This window comes from Elgaria multicarinata, chromosome 2 (assembly GCF_023053635.1).
Source record: "Elgaria multicarinata webbii isolate HBS135686 ecotype San Diego chromosome 2, rElgMul1.1.pri, whole genome shotgun sequence".
Taxonomy (NCBI): domain Eukaryota; kingdom Metazoa; phylum Chordata; class Lepidosauria; order Squamata; family Anguidae; genus Elgaria; species Elgaria multicarinata.
The window spans coordinates 88846636-88862846 of NC_086172.1; the positions used below are offsets into that span (position 1 = coordinate 88846636).

The window sequence follows — 16211 nt, forward strand, 5'->3', positions numbered from 1 at the left end:
CTATTTATTTATTTATTTAAAATATTTATATACAGCTCCCCATTCAAGAATTTTGGAGCGGTATTCAAATAGAATAAGAGAATAAAAACAGAATAAAAACACAATTAAAAATACATTTTAAAAGAAACAAAAGTGCAATAAAACCATGGCTGGTCATTAAGGGAAGGTCACTATGGAGCAGAAGACTTCGCAGCAGACCTTGACTAGGAGTGGGAAATGTGTGGTATAAAGAGAAGAAAGCCTACATGCCTTCCCTTGAAGGCAAGAGCAAAACACCATTGATCTGAATGGAAGCAGATTGCACTCTGCAAATATTTAAATAAATGGAAATATTGATTGGCATTGCATGGCAGAGTATACATTTTAGAAATTAATAATAAGTAATGGGAAGTAATTAGGAAAACCATAAGTAATCCTTTACCATTCGCTGATAGTTCTCTTCAGAAATATTTACATGTAAGCATATTGGGATAAACTTTTTGCTTTCCTAAGAATTGTCAAGATTGTGAAGTGTGTGTGGGGGAGTTTAACCCTTTGTTCCACTCCCATGGTCCTGACGAAATCCTCCTCCTAGAGTGGCTATAAGCCCTGGAAGGCAGACTCCCATGAGCTCCTTCCCTGTTGGCCCCCATATAGTGACTATTATCTTTTGGGGGTTTTTAAGTCACTTCAAGTGCATTTTTCATTAGTTGCAAAAACCAGTTCATTTAGGCTATATTTGCTCTTAGTTATACATGCATGAATGCAATAGAAAACCCATACCAGTAGATTATTCTGGTATGATACAAAAGCCATCAAAGAATAATAAAGAACATCATCAGATGCGTGTTTTACTGCACACTCGCTACTGCCCACTTATGGATGTTCATGCATCCCTTAGATCCCTACGTCTGCCTCCCTACGTCTGCCTCCCACACACCTCCCGCTCCTTCCACTCATTTTTCTGTCGCAAAATAGACCCCTTTTAATCTGTCTTTCGAAAACAAAAAAGGCCAGAATATGCTGCCATTTCCTGCTGTGTACAGGAAAAGTTGTGTGCTATAAACAGCCCCTGAATGGGTCACGTGGTCCTTGCTGGTTCCTCTTTCTCTACCAATGTAAAGAGGCCGTCACTATTCTGGGACAGCAGGAGGAGGCCATAGCGATGGTAGTGAAATGCGAAAATCCACCCGTCTGATGATGCTCTTAGTACAATTTCATGTAATCATCACTTCTTATATAATTTAAGTGAAAAACTTGCAGGACAGAATATAACGTAAATACATTTGTGATTTTTCTGGTGGCCTTGCACTCTTTCAGACCAAATACTGTTTTACTTCTATGATTTTCTCATTTATACTGTTGTTAACTCTGAAAGGAAAGTATTTTACAGTCTGTTCTTTAACGATTGCTTTCACTCTTACAGTATTTTCTTATATATATATATATATATATATATATATATATATATATATATTGTTCCCTGAGTGTGTTTGAATCTTGTTTTAAAGAATCTTTTTTGGAATGTTCTAGTAATTAAAACATGCTATCTCCATTTTTGAGTGTGTTTTTTTTAAAGGACACAACCCCCTTTTCTTAAGACATTATGAATTGTGTGTTTGGGGGGGTGTTTTGTTTTAAATGATACTTTGCTTTATATTCAGTCACAGAATGGGATTCTGAGAATATAGGGTGACCATATTTTGGAAACCAAAAAGGAGTACAACATGGTCGCCCCCAAGGGGGCGTGCCCACCCGAACATAGCCTTGGTCACATGTCTGATTTTACAGCACACATTTAAGACAAATCTGTTCTACATAACATCTTAATGTTAAAATCACTGAAATAAAGAACAAGTGAGAGATTCAATGTATCTGAAATTAACTTCACTCACTCCTACTTTTGTAGGTTTTGCTGTACTTTGAAGCTTTTGCTATACTCTGTGTGTTACATTCTCCCCTTCCCTCAAGTATCTTTTCTGACTGTATCTTCACTCATTGCAGGCTGCTGTTGTTGTTAACAGGGTTTGCTACTGGCCCCCGATCTGTTTCAAATTTGGTATGGCTAAAGCTCTACCTAAAAGCTATCATGGTGCCAACTTTTAGCTCTTTATCTTTAAAAACGACAGTTTTAAAAATAATAATTTTAAAACCTCAATTTTTAAAAAATTCCTAAAAAATCAATGGATGAACGGATCTGCTTCAAATTTGGTATAACTAAGACCCTTCCTAAGAGTTACCATTGTGCCAAGTTTCATGTCTTTATCTTTAAAAATGACAGAGTTATAAACATTTTTGTTAATTCCCATTAGAGCTGCTCTTTGAAAAAAATCCGGATTTCCCCTCCCCCTCCCGTATTTGCCATCAAAAACCCGGACAAATCCGGGCAGATCCGGGCAGATCCAGTCATATGGTCACCCTAGAGAATATGTAATAAAAAAAATCTAAGTTGAGTAATGGTTAAAAAAAACATGTGACCAACAGGAACAGATTTTCTAACTTTCCAATGATAGGAGGAAGTCTTAAGGGTGGTGGGGAAATTTACAAAGCAAGCTTGTTTTGCTGACCCTTGTTTGTATTCACTATTAAACCCCCAGACTGGCCATAGTTCCAAAATCTCCTAAGATTTCATACTCTAAAGCCTGGCAGAGAATATTGACCTCCTCTGGATGGTGGAAGGCCAGGGGGGCAAGGTGGAGGAAATGATAGAACCCCCTGTCTTCTGACTCTCTCACTCTTTCTTTCTCTCACACACACATTCACTCATACACACACTCCATATTACTGGAACTGGTGGCCCTTTGGCAGAGACAGGGGGAGAAGTTGTGTGTAGTAACATGTGTGTGCCTCTATCATCACCTGCTGCACATATGTTATTTTGATCTACATTTCCCTGCTGTGTTTGATTGTGGTAGACATTCTGAGCTGGGAGAGGGCTAGCTCAGCCCACATGCCTCACACGTCCGAATGCTGCTTCCTTCCCCTTCCTCCCCTCCCTTCAGCCTTGTTCTTCTCTCCCTGAGAGAGAACCAGTACAGCTCAGGGGTGTGGCGTTTACTCTGTCTCTTGCAGCTTTCCCTCCCTCGCCACCCTGTTACTTTTATTTCGTTCTTCTTCATGTTACTTTTTGCTCTGTGGTTTTTCTTTGCTGACATATGGTTAATACGATGAAGCTTGTGACAAAACTGTTGTTTTCACTACCGCCACTGCTGCTGTTGTTGATTATGCTGCGTTCCCAGCTAACTGCATGTTTTTTTGTTTTTGTTTGTATTTGTTTTTTGTTTCTTTGCAAACCCCTAACCCCACCTCCTTCACCCTCACTTCCATAACTCGTACCTCCTTGTAATGTGGTGCACAACTGCAACTCAAATGGGCTTTATTTCTCTCCTTACCCACTTTGTGCGTATGTGTGTGTTTTGCTTTTCTTGATGTGCATGGATACTCTCTCTGTGTGTATCTTGTAGCCTATCAGAAAATTTTTCATCCCGCCTCAGACTCCTGACCTCCCTTTCACTCCCCGTCCCCAAGTCCCTCTGGACTCTGATGCTTGTAGGAATGCTTCCAGGCCCGGACATGTTCTCCAACCAAAGCCAGCACTTCAACCCAACCCAAAGACACAGACGTTACCATCCAAGAACAAATTGGCTGAAAAACCACTGCAGTCTACCAAATCCAATCCACTCCCCTCTAGCAATGCTACTGTCCCTCCTTCCCAAAATGCCCCTGCACAAAACACTCAAGGCCGCCCACCTGCTCCTGGGTTTAACCCACAGCTGACTGTTCCAATGGTACAAACCAGCCCTATGTCTCCTGTTAGATTGCTCCCTTCTAGTACTGACCCAAGCACCAAATCTATCCCCATCATACAGGTCACCCCTCACCCCTCTCCAAGGGGCAGTCCCCTCCCTACCCCCAAGGGGACACCTGTCCATACGCCAAAGGAGAGCCCAGCAGGCACACCCAACCCTACGCCACCATCCAGCCCCAGCATTGGAGGAATGCCCTGGAGAACACGGCTCAACTCCATCAAGAACAGCTTCCTGGGATCTCCTCGCTTCCATCGCAGGAAATTGCAAGGTACATTTGTTCTCAAAACATGGCAATTTAATTTGATCAGGTAGAAGTACCTATTAGTGTAGAGAACAGGTGGTTGGCAAAGACAGATGGCAAAAATAGAAAGTATTGAAAGGAAATATGAAAGTTTCCAGGATGCTGCTTGGCTCTGATGCTGTCCTTGCTATTCAAACAATGAACCCCATGCATTCTACTCATGTGCCTCAATTACCATATGTACTGAATTCCTAAAAAAAATCAACCTTAACTTTGTATAATAGGTGGAAAATCAACCTTAACTTTGTATAATAGAAAATATGTTAAGCTTTTGTTATCCATTACTGTTATGATGCTTTATGGAAAATAGATCATGCTGAGAAGCTAGAACTAACAATAAGGCAGATGGATATCAGGACTACATCTCCCATTACATAATGTTGAGGCTATTTGATTGCCAAGATGCACAGGCTGCAAGGCACTGATGAATCATGAAAGTACAGTTACAGAATTGCATTATATGAAAGTTGTACTTTAGACTTGTTCTCCCCATGAAGCTTCATAAAGGAATATGTCTTCAGCCATACATCTTTAAGCTCCTGATATGGTGCCAATTTTTACTTTAAGAGTATAAATGTTATGAGGTTGTTGCATCGTCACCTCTCCATCCGGTAGCTTCTACTTATGGCTTTAGTACTTCCACCTCAGTTCTGGCCTGCAGATGTCTCTGTTGTTTCTGTCCTAAACCACCCACTGTGTGCGATACTTGCAGAGCTCAGATCAATCTTCTTCAAAGATGGCCAATATGTGAAATTAGAGTGAGAATATCTGCCTCTAATTGAAATGGTTGTTTTCTGTCCTGAACACATTTCTATTAAAAAATAATTGATGCCTTCAGATTTAATTGAGACATGACTTTTAGAAAGTTAGGCAAAAATGGGCTGCATTTAATTATTTCATGGCATGATTTCTCTACCCACCCACTCATCCCCAACACACACACACACACATACACACACACACAGGCACAGGGTTTCAAAGATCATCTGCTGTATTAAATTCCCATGTAATAAAGGTGAAGGCAGCCAATGCATTTTGCTTGAAAAGAGGAACACTTTTAATTTACTAATGAGATGACTAGGGTTCACAAAGGATTCAAAATAGCCATTAGAGATGGGGAACTGAGTTTATGTAGGAGTCATTCTGACTCAGCTCTAAAGTTTGCTGTGCATTCCAGCGAATTGTTTTGTTTTCTTTCCTGTAAGAACGTTTCCACATAGACACAGACCTGCAGTCTGTACTGTGTCTTGGGGCATGTCTACACCAGCCCTATATTCCGGGATTGTCTCGAGATCGTTCCTGTGCATCCAAACGCCACACAGCGGATCCCGGGAGCAGGCAGGGATGATCCCTCCATTTTCCTGGGATAACCCTTAGGTGTAGAAAGGGCCTTGGTTTGCTTGTTATGTAACAAAACAACACAGAGACAATTGCGGGATCCAAAACACAGTTTGGAAGGGCTGCTACTGTGGACAGTGCTGGATACAGCAGGAAGCAGTGTTGGCAATCAGTCATTCCATGCAACATTGTTCCTTCTTGTGAGAATGTATAAAGATCTTGCTGGGCATTCTTTATGTAGGATTAGTGGGTGCCAACCAATCCTCACACTACAAGGAAACAGATGTATAGGGAGACAGACAAGTGAACAAACAAGGACCCTCCATGGTCCAGAAGGAACAGAGGATTCAGCGAATTGCTGACACCATCCATAGAGGAACTGAGAGATGCAGAATATATCTCCAGACTGATTTTATGTATACCCTGTTACGCATAGGGAGCTTTACACAATTGGTGTTACAACTTTGTTCTGTGCAACATGTATCAGTATGGCCTCATTGGCATCTGTCTCAGTTCTGCAAAGATAGATGGTCCTCCTCCACAGTGTTCATTACAGAGAACCACCTGTCCAAGAGGCCAACATTATATAGAATTGTGTGTGCACTTCATGATTAACTGAAGATTTGCATGTTCATGATGACATAGCATTAATTGAAAAGTTTTGTCTCTGAAAAACTTAGAGCTGCCTTCTACAAAAGCATTTTGCTGAATCACTGAGGCCCAAAGTCTTCTCAGTGATGTCACCATAGTATTTAATTGATATGACAATGTGATGTTAATCCAGATCCATGAACCACATAAAATATTTTAAATTCTGTTGTTTAGCTACCTTTCCTGTCAGACTAAGCAATGAAGTTTCAGATTATCTGCAACCCAGTGGATTTTAGGCAGGGTGTAATCTGCCCTAGACTGATGTGCCAGAGCTTCCAAATTGCTTTTTTTTTAATTGAAAGAACTACAAAAGGATTCACCATATGTTTTCAATTTAAGAAAAATTACAAAAGGCATAAAAGTTGCTTTACATGTATATGAGAAAATAGTTAAATAAATTGCTGTCTGCTGCTGGAAATCCCAGCCTTCCCTAATCTGAAGCTGTTTTAAATATATGAATGGGGAAATTCCCACAGCTCAGCATTCCATCCCAGTTATACCTTTCCTTTTTCAATGCTGGAATATTGCCTGGTATTATGAGGCAGACTTCATGTTCTCCATTTCAAGGGAGAGGGATATCAATATCCCATTTCTAGATTTTTCAAATTATCAGTCTACTGCTTTTATAGAGCTGTGTTAACATCACCATTAATAAGCAAGCGAGGCCCAAGCATCTAGGCAGATACACTCAATGCCTATTTAAAGTAACAGAACATCATGATAGGGCAATTAGACTCTAGTCAAAGACCCCGGTCCCAATTATGAGATCTCAATATCAAGTTAGTTACATCTGGATATACAGAAGCAGTGTGGACCTAGAAATAAGATCAGTGTTTAGGAATTAAAGTAAACATGAAATGCTTGAGATATATGCATGATTAATTTTGATCCCACATTTTACTTTATTGACTATGAAGTGGAATGAAAGAGGCTTTATTTCCTTTTTTCCCCTTCTCTTTGTTTGTCTTTGTCTGTTTATATATATATAATATAGTACCTACGCCAGAAGAGATGTCCAATTTAACTCCAGAATCTTCCCCAGAGTAAGTAATCCACTATAGTACTATTAATGTTTCTGCCAGTTTGGTTCCTGTATATTTCACAGTAGAATGGGAGTGGGACAGGATATTCTATACTCACAAATTAGTTCATAACACCCAACCTATAACATGTTGCAGGTAGTGTGTTGAAGCAGCTAATATGCACCATCAGAGGTATGTCAAGTAATACATTTAAGTAAACAAACTGCAGTAGTTCAAGGAAACTTCAAAGTGAGCTGTTTGTTGGATATGCATAAAAATAATAGTTACCTGTTACATCAACCTAATGCAAAAATATCTTCAATACTTCAGCACATTTGTCCTCAACCCTACTTACATATGTCTCTCAAACTGTGGTTAAAATAATACATAGTACTCCAGTCATAAAGGAGACACTGTGGCTCAGTTCAGACAACATGTTTCTCAACGGTGGTTTTAGAGCTCCACAGTGGAGTTTTTACACCACTGTTGAGGAATGTGTTGTCTGGCGGGAAAACTCCACACAAGCACACAAAGTTGGAGGTTTTGGGGGAAATGCTCCACACTGTGCAGAGGAGAGTTTCTGCACAAATGTTGTGTGGCATGTTGTGTGGTGGGCTCTGTGGAGTTTTCCATTGCATTGAGTTGACTTTTCCCACTGGCTATAGAATTCCCTGGCAAGAGCAGTGAAAGGAGCAAGTGCCACTCTAGGAGAGCCACTGGGATTGGGTTTTTTGCAGCAATGGTGGATGAGATACAATCAGGAGGATTGGGGGAGCAGAGAGGATGGAGAAACTGTCAATCAAAGGTTGTGATGGATGTTACTGAGGAGCTCTGTGCCCAGTTCCCGGCTCCTCGCGGTTACTTGCGAGGAGCCAGGACAAATCGGGACAGCCGCCCACACGTCCCACAGTCTCTGGATCTTCCTGGGACCACAGGAAAAACCAGGACAAAAGTGTAGGGAAATATCCCGGGGAAATGCAGGGATCTTCCCTGCCTGCTCCTGGGATCCTCTGTGCATTATGTGGATGCACAGGGATGATCCCCGGGGTATCACTCTGTCTAGACATGCCCTTCTCTCTTCCTTCACTCCATCCTTCATTCTCATTTATATGTGAGATCTATGTGAGAATACTGCCTTTAAGAACTGCTGGATAGAAGTAAAGCAGCCATTGTAGACAGTTTGGATACAACTCAAGGCCTAAGGGCCTTTTTCTCTTTCTAATATAATTGCTGAATTAATGAGTTCAGTTGGATGGCACCCTGCAGTAAACGTAATAAAAGTTGTAAAAAATAATGAGCTGCATTTTTATTTCAACCATCAAGGCCTTTATGCTCTGTGGCCACTTTGGAGTTTTGTATCATTTTTGCTCTAGAAACAAGATGTCTTGATTGCAGAAGAACATTCACTGGCCCCATGATTGAAATGTTACATAAATGTGTTTCCTTTCTTTGTTGCGGCATCTTTTAACGAATTTAATTCATTTAACAGTTCTGATGACTGGATATTATACCTTGACATGTCTAGGTAATGTGTATCATTTTATTTGTAGGAGAGCCTAGATAAATGAATAGAAATTAAATTGATAGGCCTACATTCCCTTCTGGGGTAAAGCAGCATGACTCCATCTGCTTTTTTTTAAAAAAAAATATATGCATAAATTAAGACATGAATTTAAGGGGAAACTTACAAATTACACAGATATTTATCCTTAAGAATCATTAAGCCGGCACCTCCATCCTATTTATTTATTTAAAACATTTATATCCCGCCCTATATCAATAAGATTTTTATCTTTTTTTTTATTATTCTGCTTCCAATAGCAAGTGCATGCAGTGGGAGTGTGGGACTGTGCCTGCTGGTCCCTGCTTCTACTGCCATGTCTCCACCACTATGCATTGCGGGGGGAGGGGGACATATGTAGAAGGCAGTTTACTCTATGTGCATAGACTTCACCCATCATATAGAACCCAAATCAGTGGGGGCAGGGGCGCTTACATGACACAGGCTCTCCTCTAAAGATGTGCCCACAACACATTAAAGTTGGGAGCTAGGGCTGATAGAGATACTGGGGTAGAGCCAATAGATGTGGCTCCCCTCTTTTGTTCCACATGATTGTAATAACTTGGATTGAACACTCAAATAGGGATCATATCTTTGTAAATCCCCCTATGCCATCTTCTGAACATATCATCACTATCCTAAGCACATACACCCCATCCAGCTAAGCAAGTTTCTGCACACATATCGTTTGCTGGATTAGGAGCTGTTGGTGTAAATCTTATGTACTTACAAATGTATATGAGAATACACATTTGAGTGCTCTCAGTTTGCACTGCATAGCTTTCAATGAGATGTGTATCCCCCTATACATTCTGGCACAATTAGTCACATCACTTGCTACCACAATCTTTACCCTAAGTACATGCTTGCTAGTGCAAAAGAACTTAAATATAGGAAAATCTACAAGAACATTTTTCAGAACGGCAGATTCCATCTTCTTATGTAGCAATACTTTGAGACCTGAAGACTGGGATCCCAGAAACTACCATAAAGATAATATAATATAATATAATATAATATATTGAATAGGTTTTTCCTCAGGTTTCAAAAACAGCAAACATGTTTTAGGAATACCTGTGATCCAGATGGTAAGAACAACTACCATTGGTTTCTTGCAGTGACTTCTCATACTTTGCATTCTCTATTCTAGTAACATTGGTTTAGATATATTCTTGGTGCAGATATATTGGTACAGGAATAAGTTCTCCAGTTATTGCGCATCTAGCTGAAAAGAGTAACTCAGACTTCAGTCCTTTACAGTTAGGCTGCTCTACTCCCACGGGCATCAGTGGAATTTAAACAACCCAAATGTATACAGGATTGTAGGCACAGGAAACAATCCATTGAGATAACTCCCTCTGGATCACAAGCCAGTAGAAACAGAATGGAATTGGGGGTTGCCTAACTTTTATTATCTCAAAGTTACCATTTGCTATCATCCTCCAAAAAATCTGACGTCTACCAAAAAAAATTGCTAGAAGATGGAGCAATGCTGGTTTGCAACAGGGCCTCAATCCAGCAGAGTTCTAAATCATAGGACTTGTTGAATTGGGTGATGTGTGTGTGTCCCCTAGGGTTCTAACTTAAGCATGAGCCCCTAGGAGCCTATAGAACCCCCTTGTAGAAGCTAGAGACCTATAGAAAATGAGCTTGTGTAAGCCCTTTTGAAAGGATGTTTAATCAGCACTCAACAGAGACAATTCTCTTTAATTCTGTGGGATTATTTAAAATAAAATTTAGGGGATGGCTATCATTGTCTACAACATTGTAGAGGATTTGTACCTACTTAAGTACATCTTATTGCTTTCTACCAATCCCATAAAGAACCTTTCATAAAGGGATGAGGTGTCAGTTGCTTCTGCTGTTTATCAAGATTATTACGTTTTGGAGAGACCCTGCAAGTTCTTCCTCTGAATCCTAAGGCTGCCTTGTGCCTGGTTTGCATTTTATTTCTTTGTTGCATTTCATTCTTCCCTTTAAAGTCATTCTCATTTTTACATAGAGATACTACTATGTTACACGGAGATACCACTATAACTTAAAAATCATATTAAAAACACATAAAATATATATTAAAGCACAATAATAATAATAATAATAATAATAATTTCAATTATTACCCGCCTCTCCCTCTGGAATGAGGCAGGGAACAACACTAAGTAAAATATAATACATCAAATTAGTTAAAATTAGTAAAATTAGTAAAATTCAATCCGATTTTTAAAATAACAGCCATTTGCCAGCTCAATGCTGACCGTGCCCCTCCCCACCCCCAAAAAGCCCAAACAGTGCTGTTTGAACAGTGCTTCCCAAAAATGTCTAATCTTGAACTTCTGTGAGTTTCCAAGGGAAGGGAGTTCTATAATTGTAGTACAGCCATTGAGAATTTCTCTCTGTGTACCCTTGCTATTTGAATCTGGTCCACAGATGATATTATTAAGAGGATGTGCTCAGTCAGTCTTGGGAGTCAGGGTGAGGCAAAGGGGATGAGGTAGCCTTTAAGGAATAATAAGCTGAAATGACATACGGCAACCAGCAACTGGAAAAACTGAGATACGTCTCAGCGTGGACCATCTGAAACTTCCAACGAACCTTTAAAAACATTCTAACATTACATAGACCCAGACTTGAGATAATTAGGGGATGAATTACAGTCATAAATTTTAGACTAAATCATAGCTAGATCAAATATCATAGCCATTTCATTACCTCTGTCCCATTCCTGGGTTTTCAGCCTCGGGTAGGGGCAGTCCAGCCTAACCAAAGTATCAAGAGAGAGAGGTCAGAATGCTGGCAGGTAGACAAGCTGTGCTATAGCCTCAGCAGGGTTCATCAACATTCAACAGCCTGTGGGTCATAGTTCTGATCGGCCTGGAAGGTTGTCCAGGTAAATTATTATGGATAGAAACCTGAAGCAGGACAAAGAGTTGTTGTAACAGTGGATTCCAGGAAGCAACTGAGGGTCTTTGTAGTCGGTCTGGCTGCCCCACCCTTCTGGGTGTGGTAGCCCTGATCCTGGCCTTATTTAGCGTAATGATCCATTCTCCAAACTAGGACTCTGAGACAGGATACCTTGTGTTGCCAAGTATGCATTATGCTTTCCAGTCCAGACTTGGCCTTGGGCTCATTGCTGTGTCTGCTTTAGAATTTCGGGTTGATCACAGAAAGTCTGTAGTGGGATGAGTTCAATTGGAGTCCATCAGGTCCCTCAATTCTCTGGGTTCAGAGAGTCGGACATTTTCTTGGATCGTGGTCTAGGGGTTCTCCTCAGGGGGCATTGACTTCCCTGATCATAATACACACTGGGGCTATGGTGGAGTCTTCCTTTGAAGATGAGGTCTTGTCCAATTCTGGTTCTAGACACAGGTTGGTTCAGACAGTTCCTGGCTACTCCCACTGCATGAAATTTGAGTTGCACTAATGAATCCAGGAGGACCCCAAAGCTTCAAAACTAAGTGATCAGGATGCCAAATCCCATCAGAATTCAAACTGTTCTGCCCCACCCCACCCCCACTCCTTCACTTGTCAAATATAATTATTTTGGCCTTAAATTGGCTCACCAGCTTCTACAATCAATTCAATCAGAGCCAGGCACTGGATAAGCATTAAGACTGCAGGATGTGGGTTGGATAGTCTCAAACAATATTATATTCTGCAGGTCTACAAAGTCATACAGAGAGCAGCTGTACAGTTGGTAGGATTATAGCCCAAAGAGTTTGATGCCATGCGTCTTTGCAGGCAGACCAACATAGTTGGGTCACTGGTGGATATAAATCTCCACCCCTTCCTCCTCCACTGTTAAACTAGAATCCAATAAACCTGTTCAACAGAACATATTGGATCAGATCTGCTTTCTATGCCTCCTTGCCCTGTACAGCCAATACAGCTACAGCAGAAGAACTAGCATAAATTTATTCTTCCTAGTGTATCATTAGATGAACTCTGTACTGCAAGCATTGACAGGCTCCAGATTATCACTGAAAATTTAAGCAGCCTCTTTTAATTTTTAATCCTGATGATCATTCATGAGATACAATTTCGCCAAGGTACTTATCACCTTTCATCCCTTTCACAAAAGCTGGATTTTTCTTCTTGAAACTCCTATGTTTGGGTGTGATTGAAATCTTTTCATTACAGGACAGCACCATTCCTGCCTTTAGGCTCATATGAAATGTTTCAGTGGATACAGTGTATCCTTCATGGCTCAAAAAGTAATAGAAAGTTCTTCATCGTGGTCTCTATGCATCACACATATGGGCTCTGCGCCTGCGCGGAGACCGGAACCGGAACCTACTATAGCTTAGGGAAACGTTTTTGGCGGGAACCCTTCCCCCACGCTACCGCGCATGTCCCTGGGGTTCCCACCCTTACCTCAGTTCTTCGTCGTCCGCCATTGTGCGCTGACCTATAAACCGTGCCTCTAGCGTTTTCTCTTTTAAAATCCTTTCTTCAGCTTTTCTCTTGGACCTTTTTAGATATTTCTTCTTTCTCTTTTCTCTCTTCCTCTCTCTCTCTCTCTCTCTCTCTCTCTCTCTCTCTATATATATATATATATAAAATAATTCTTGTTCTATTATATATCTTTCTTTCTCTTTCCTCTGAGCGATCCTCAGAAGCATGGCCGTGAAGGCCCCTTTCAGAAAATGCGTCAAATGCGGTGCTAAATTACCACCGAAGGATGGTCACTCTCTTTGTGTGGTGTGCCTAGGAGAAGGTCACAAAGTCCAGCAGTGCCACCACTGCATGGCATTCACGAAGCAAACCCGCAAAAATAGAGCGGATAGACTTCGTTCTGTACTTTGAGAAAAAGCCCTGAGGGCTACAGAACCCGTGCCTCAAAAGCACATACAAAAATCCTCCTCGAGGACAATGAGCAGGGACTGCAGCCCTGAAATCTAGTCCTTTGTTATAACCGAGGAGATGATGGCGGAAAACAGGGCCATACCCTGACGCCAGGCCGATCCCTTGCAGTGTCCGCAGCCAAAAAGATTGCCAAAAAGGCTCGGACCCCAAAATCGGTGGAACAAACTAAAAAGAAAAAGAAGAAGAGAAAGGATACCGAAAAAGGTTCCTCCTCTAAGGCCGCGACCGTAACAACGGCATCGCTCAGGCCTCTTACCACGTCGATATCGACCACGGTACCGACCACGGTACCCACGCAAACCCCGGTACCAGGAAATCTACCGATACCGAACCCCATACCAACCGCAAGAAGCTCGATGTCGGAAGGGGAGATCCGCGACTCGACGTCGGCCATTTCGGTACCATGCGCTACCTCTCAAGAACGAGGAGCTCAATCCACGGTACCAGCGCCTCCAGCTTATAGACAGAGGCCTGCACCTGCTCAACTGTACTATGATCGAATCTCCCAGTTCTCGGGATACCATAGACAGGACCTTTACGACTGGGAGTATTACCGGCCTCAGGAATACTATCCAGATGAGTGCAGACAGGAGGAACGCTACGCGTACCCTCCCCCACCTACCAGGGTCATCCAAGTCTCCTCACCTCGGGCCCCGACACCATCAAGGCACCGTGCTATAACAGAGACAGAGACGTCGATACCGAGGTTTACGGCGGCATCATCGGTACCGCACCACGAACAGACATTGCAACCAATCCAGGTAGCAATGCAACCTACCGCATCGAACTCACCAGATGATGAGTATCGTTCTGATTCAGACTCCTTGGTGTCGGTCGCACCTTCGATGCCATCACCAGAGGACATAGTGAACACCCATGATCCCGCTTCCCCATCGGAGGACATGGGTAGTTTTTCAGATCACGTCCTCAGGATGGCGCAGTCTCTCTGCCTTGACGTTGATCAACCTGCGGAAGTGGAAGATGATCCGATCTACGACGTAATGAAAATGGAGGCGAGCTCTACCGTCGCTATTCCCTTTCCTCCTACCTTGAAACGCACAGCACAAATTTCTTGGAAGACACCGTGCACTGCTCAACCAACTTCTAAGAGATTGGAGGCAATGTATAAGATTCAAGAGACGAATGCAGTTTTTGTTCCGGCACCCTAAACCAAATTCCATAATCGTTGAGTCTGCTCAGGGCAGATCTCAGAAAATACATTCAGCCCCTGTCGACAGGGAAGGTAGGAAATTAGACTACCTTGGCAGAAGAGTCTATGCCTCATCATCATTAGGAATACGCACCTCGGCTTACGAAGCTACCATAGCGCGATAACAGATTTTTCTATGGGAAAAAATAGGCACACTGTGTGACCATCTCCCCGATGACAAACACGAGCTGGCGAGGATTTTTCAATCCGAGGCCACAGCCATAGCGAGGTTACAGCTGAATTCCGCAAGGCATCAGACAGACTCACATTCAAAGTCCATGATGAGCTCAGTAGCACTTCAACGCCATGCTTGGCTGAGATCGGCCAATTTGGCGAATAAAACTAAAACAAGGATAGAGAGTCTTCCCTTCGATGGTGAGGGCCTCTTTAACACCAAGACTGATGAGTCCTTGGACTCAATATACAAAGCCCGCACAACGGCTAGAAAGATGGGGTTTTCTCAACCTCCGCCTCAGTACAAACAGAGGCGCTGGACAAGACAGCCTTACCCACAGTTACAACAACGACCCCAATATGACAAGCAGCCAGCCAAGCAACAGCAGCTTCAAAGAAAGAGGCCCTACCAGGGCCGCTACCAGCAAAACAGACGTCAGCCTGACTTTACCAAGAGGCAGCGCCTTTGACTTCCCTACCCCAGGCCTACTACCCATCATCAACCGTCTAGCACCCATGTACCACCAATGGGAGTCCATAACATCTGACTCCTGGGTGCTCACTATCATCGAGACGGGGTACGCCATTGAGTTCGATACCCTTCCTCTCTTTTCGGGAGTGAAAGTAACAGCGCCATCCCCTCCTCTGTTGCTCGAGGTACAAACCCTACTAGCGAAGGGAGCCATCTCGCCTGTACCCGCAGAGGAGATCAACCAAGGGTTCTTCTCACGCTACTTCACGGTCCCGAAGAAGGATGGGGGTCTTCGACCGATTATGGACTTAAGACAGTTGAACAAGTACATCACCCCGAAGAAGTTCCGTATGACAACAGTTGCTTCCGTTCTTCAGCTGTTGCATACGGGGGTGTGGTTTGCGGTGGTAGACCTGAAGGATGCGTATTTCCATATCTCCATCAGGAAATCGCATCAAACTTACCTGCGTTTCTCCATCGGCACCCAGCAGTTCCAGTTTACCGTTCTTCCCTTCGGCCTCGCGACAGCACCGAGGGTTTTCACGAAGGTGATGGCGGTTGTATGCGCACATCTACGACAAAATGAGATTCACATTGATCCATATATAGACGACTGGCTTCTGGTGGCGGAGAACAGCTATACGCTCCAGCAGAACATAGTCACGACTCTCAACCTTCTAGATTCCCTAGGACTTTGGGTCAACGACGAGAAATCCATACTGACCCCTCAAAGGACAATAGACTTTATAGGGGTGACTTTATCATCTCGAAATGGAAGAGCATATCTCCCGGTAACAAGAGCAAGGACTCTTCGGGACCTCATCCTCGATA

General features: G+C 42.5%; 1 protein-coding gene across 2 annotated transcripts in view; it reads left to right on the plus strand.

Annotated features, from left to right (window-relative positions):
- Positions 1-16211, plus strand: part of BRSK2 (BR serine/threonine kinase 2) — a 475468-nt gene that overhangs the window by 425265 nt on the left and 33992 nt on the right. For both annotated transcript variants that reach the window (XM_063117117.1, XM_063117118.1), the window contains 2 exons: positions 3849-4056; positions 7073-7121. In XM_063117117.1, coding sequence (XP_062973187.1) covers positions 3849-4056; positions 7073-7121 — 257 coding nt within the window. The remainder of the gene's footprint in view (positions 1-3848; positions 4057-7072; positions 7122-16211) is intronic.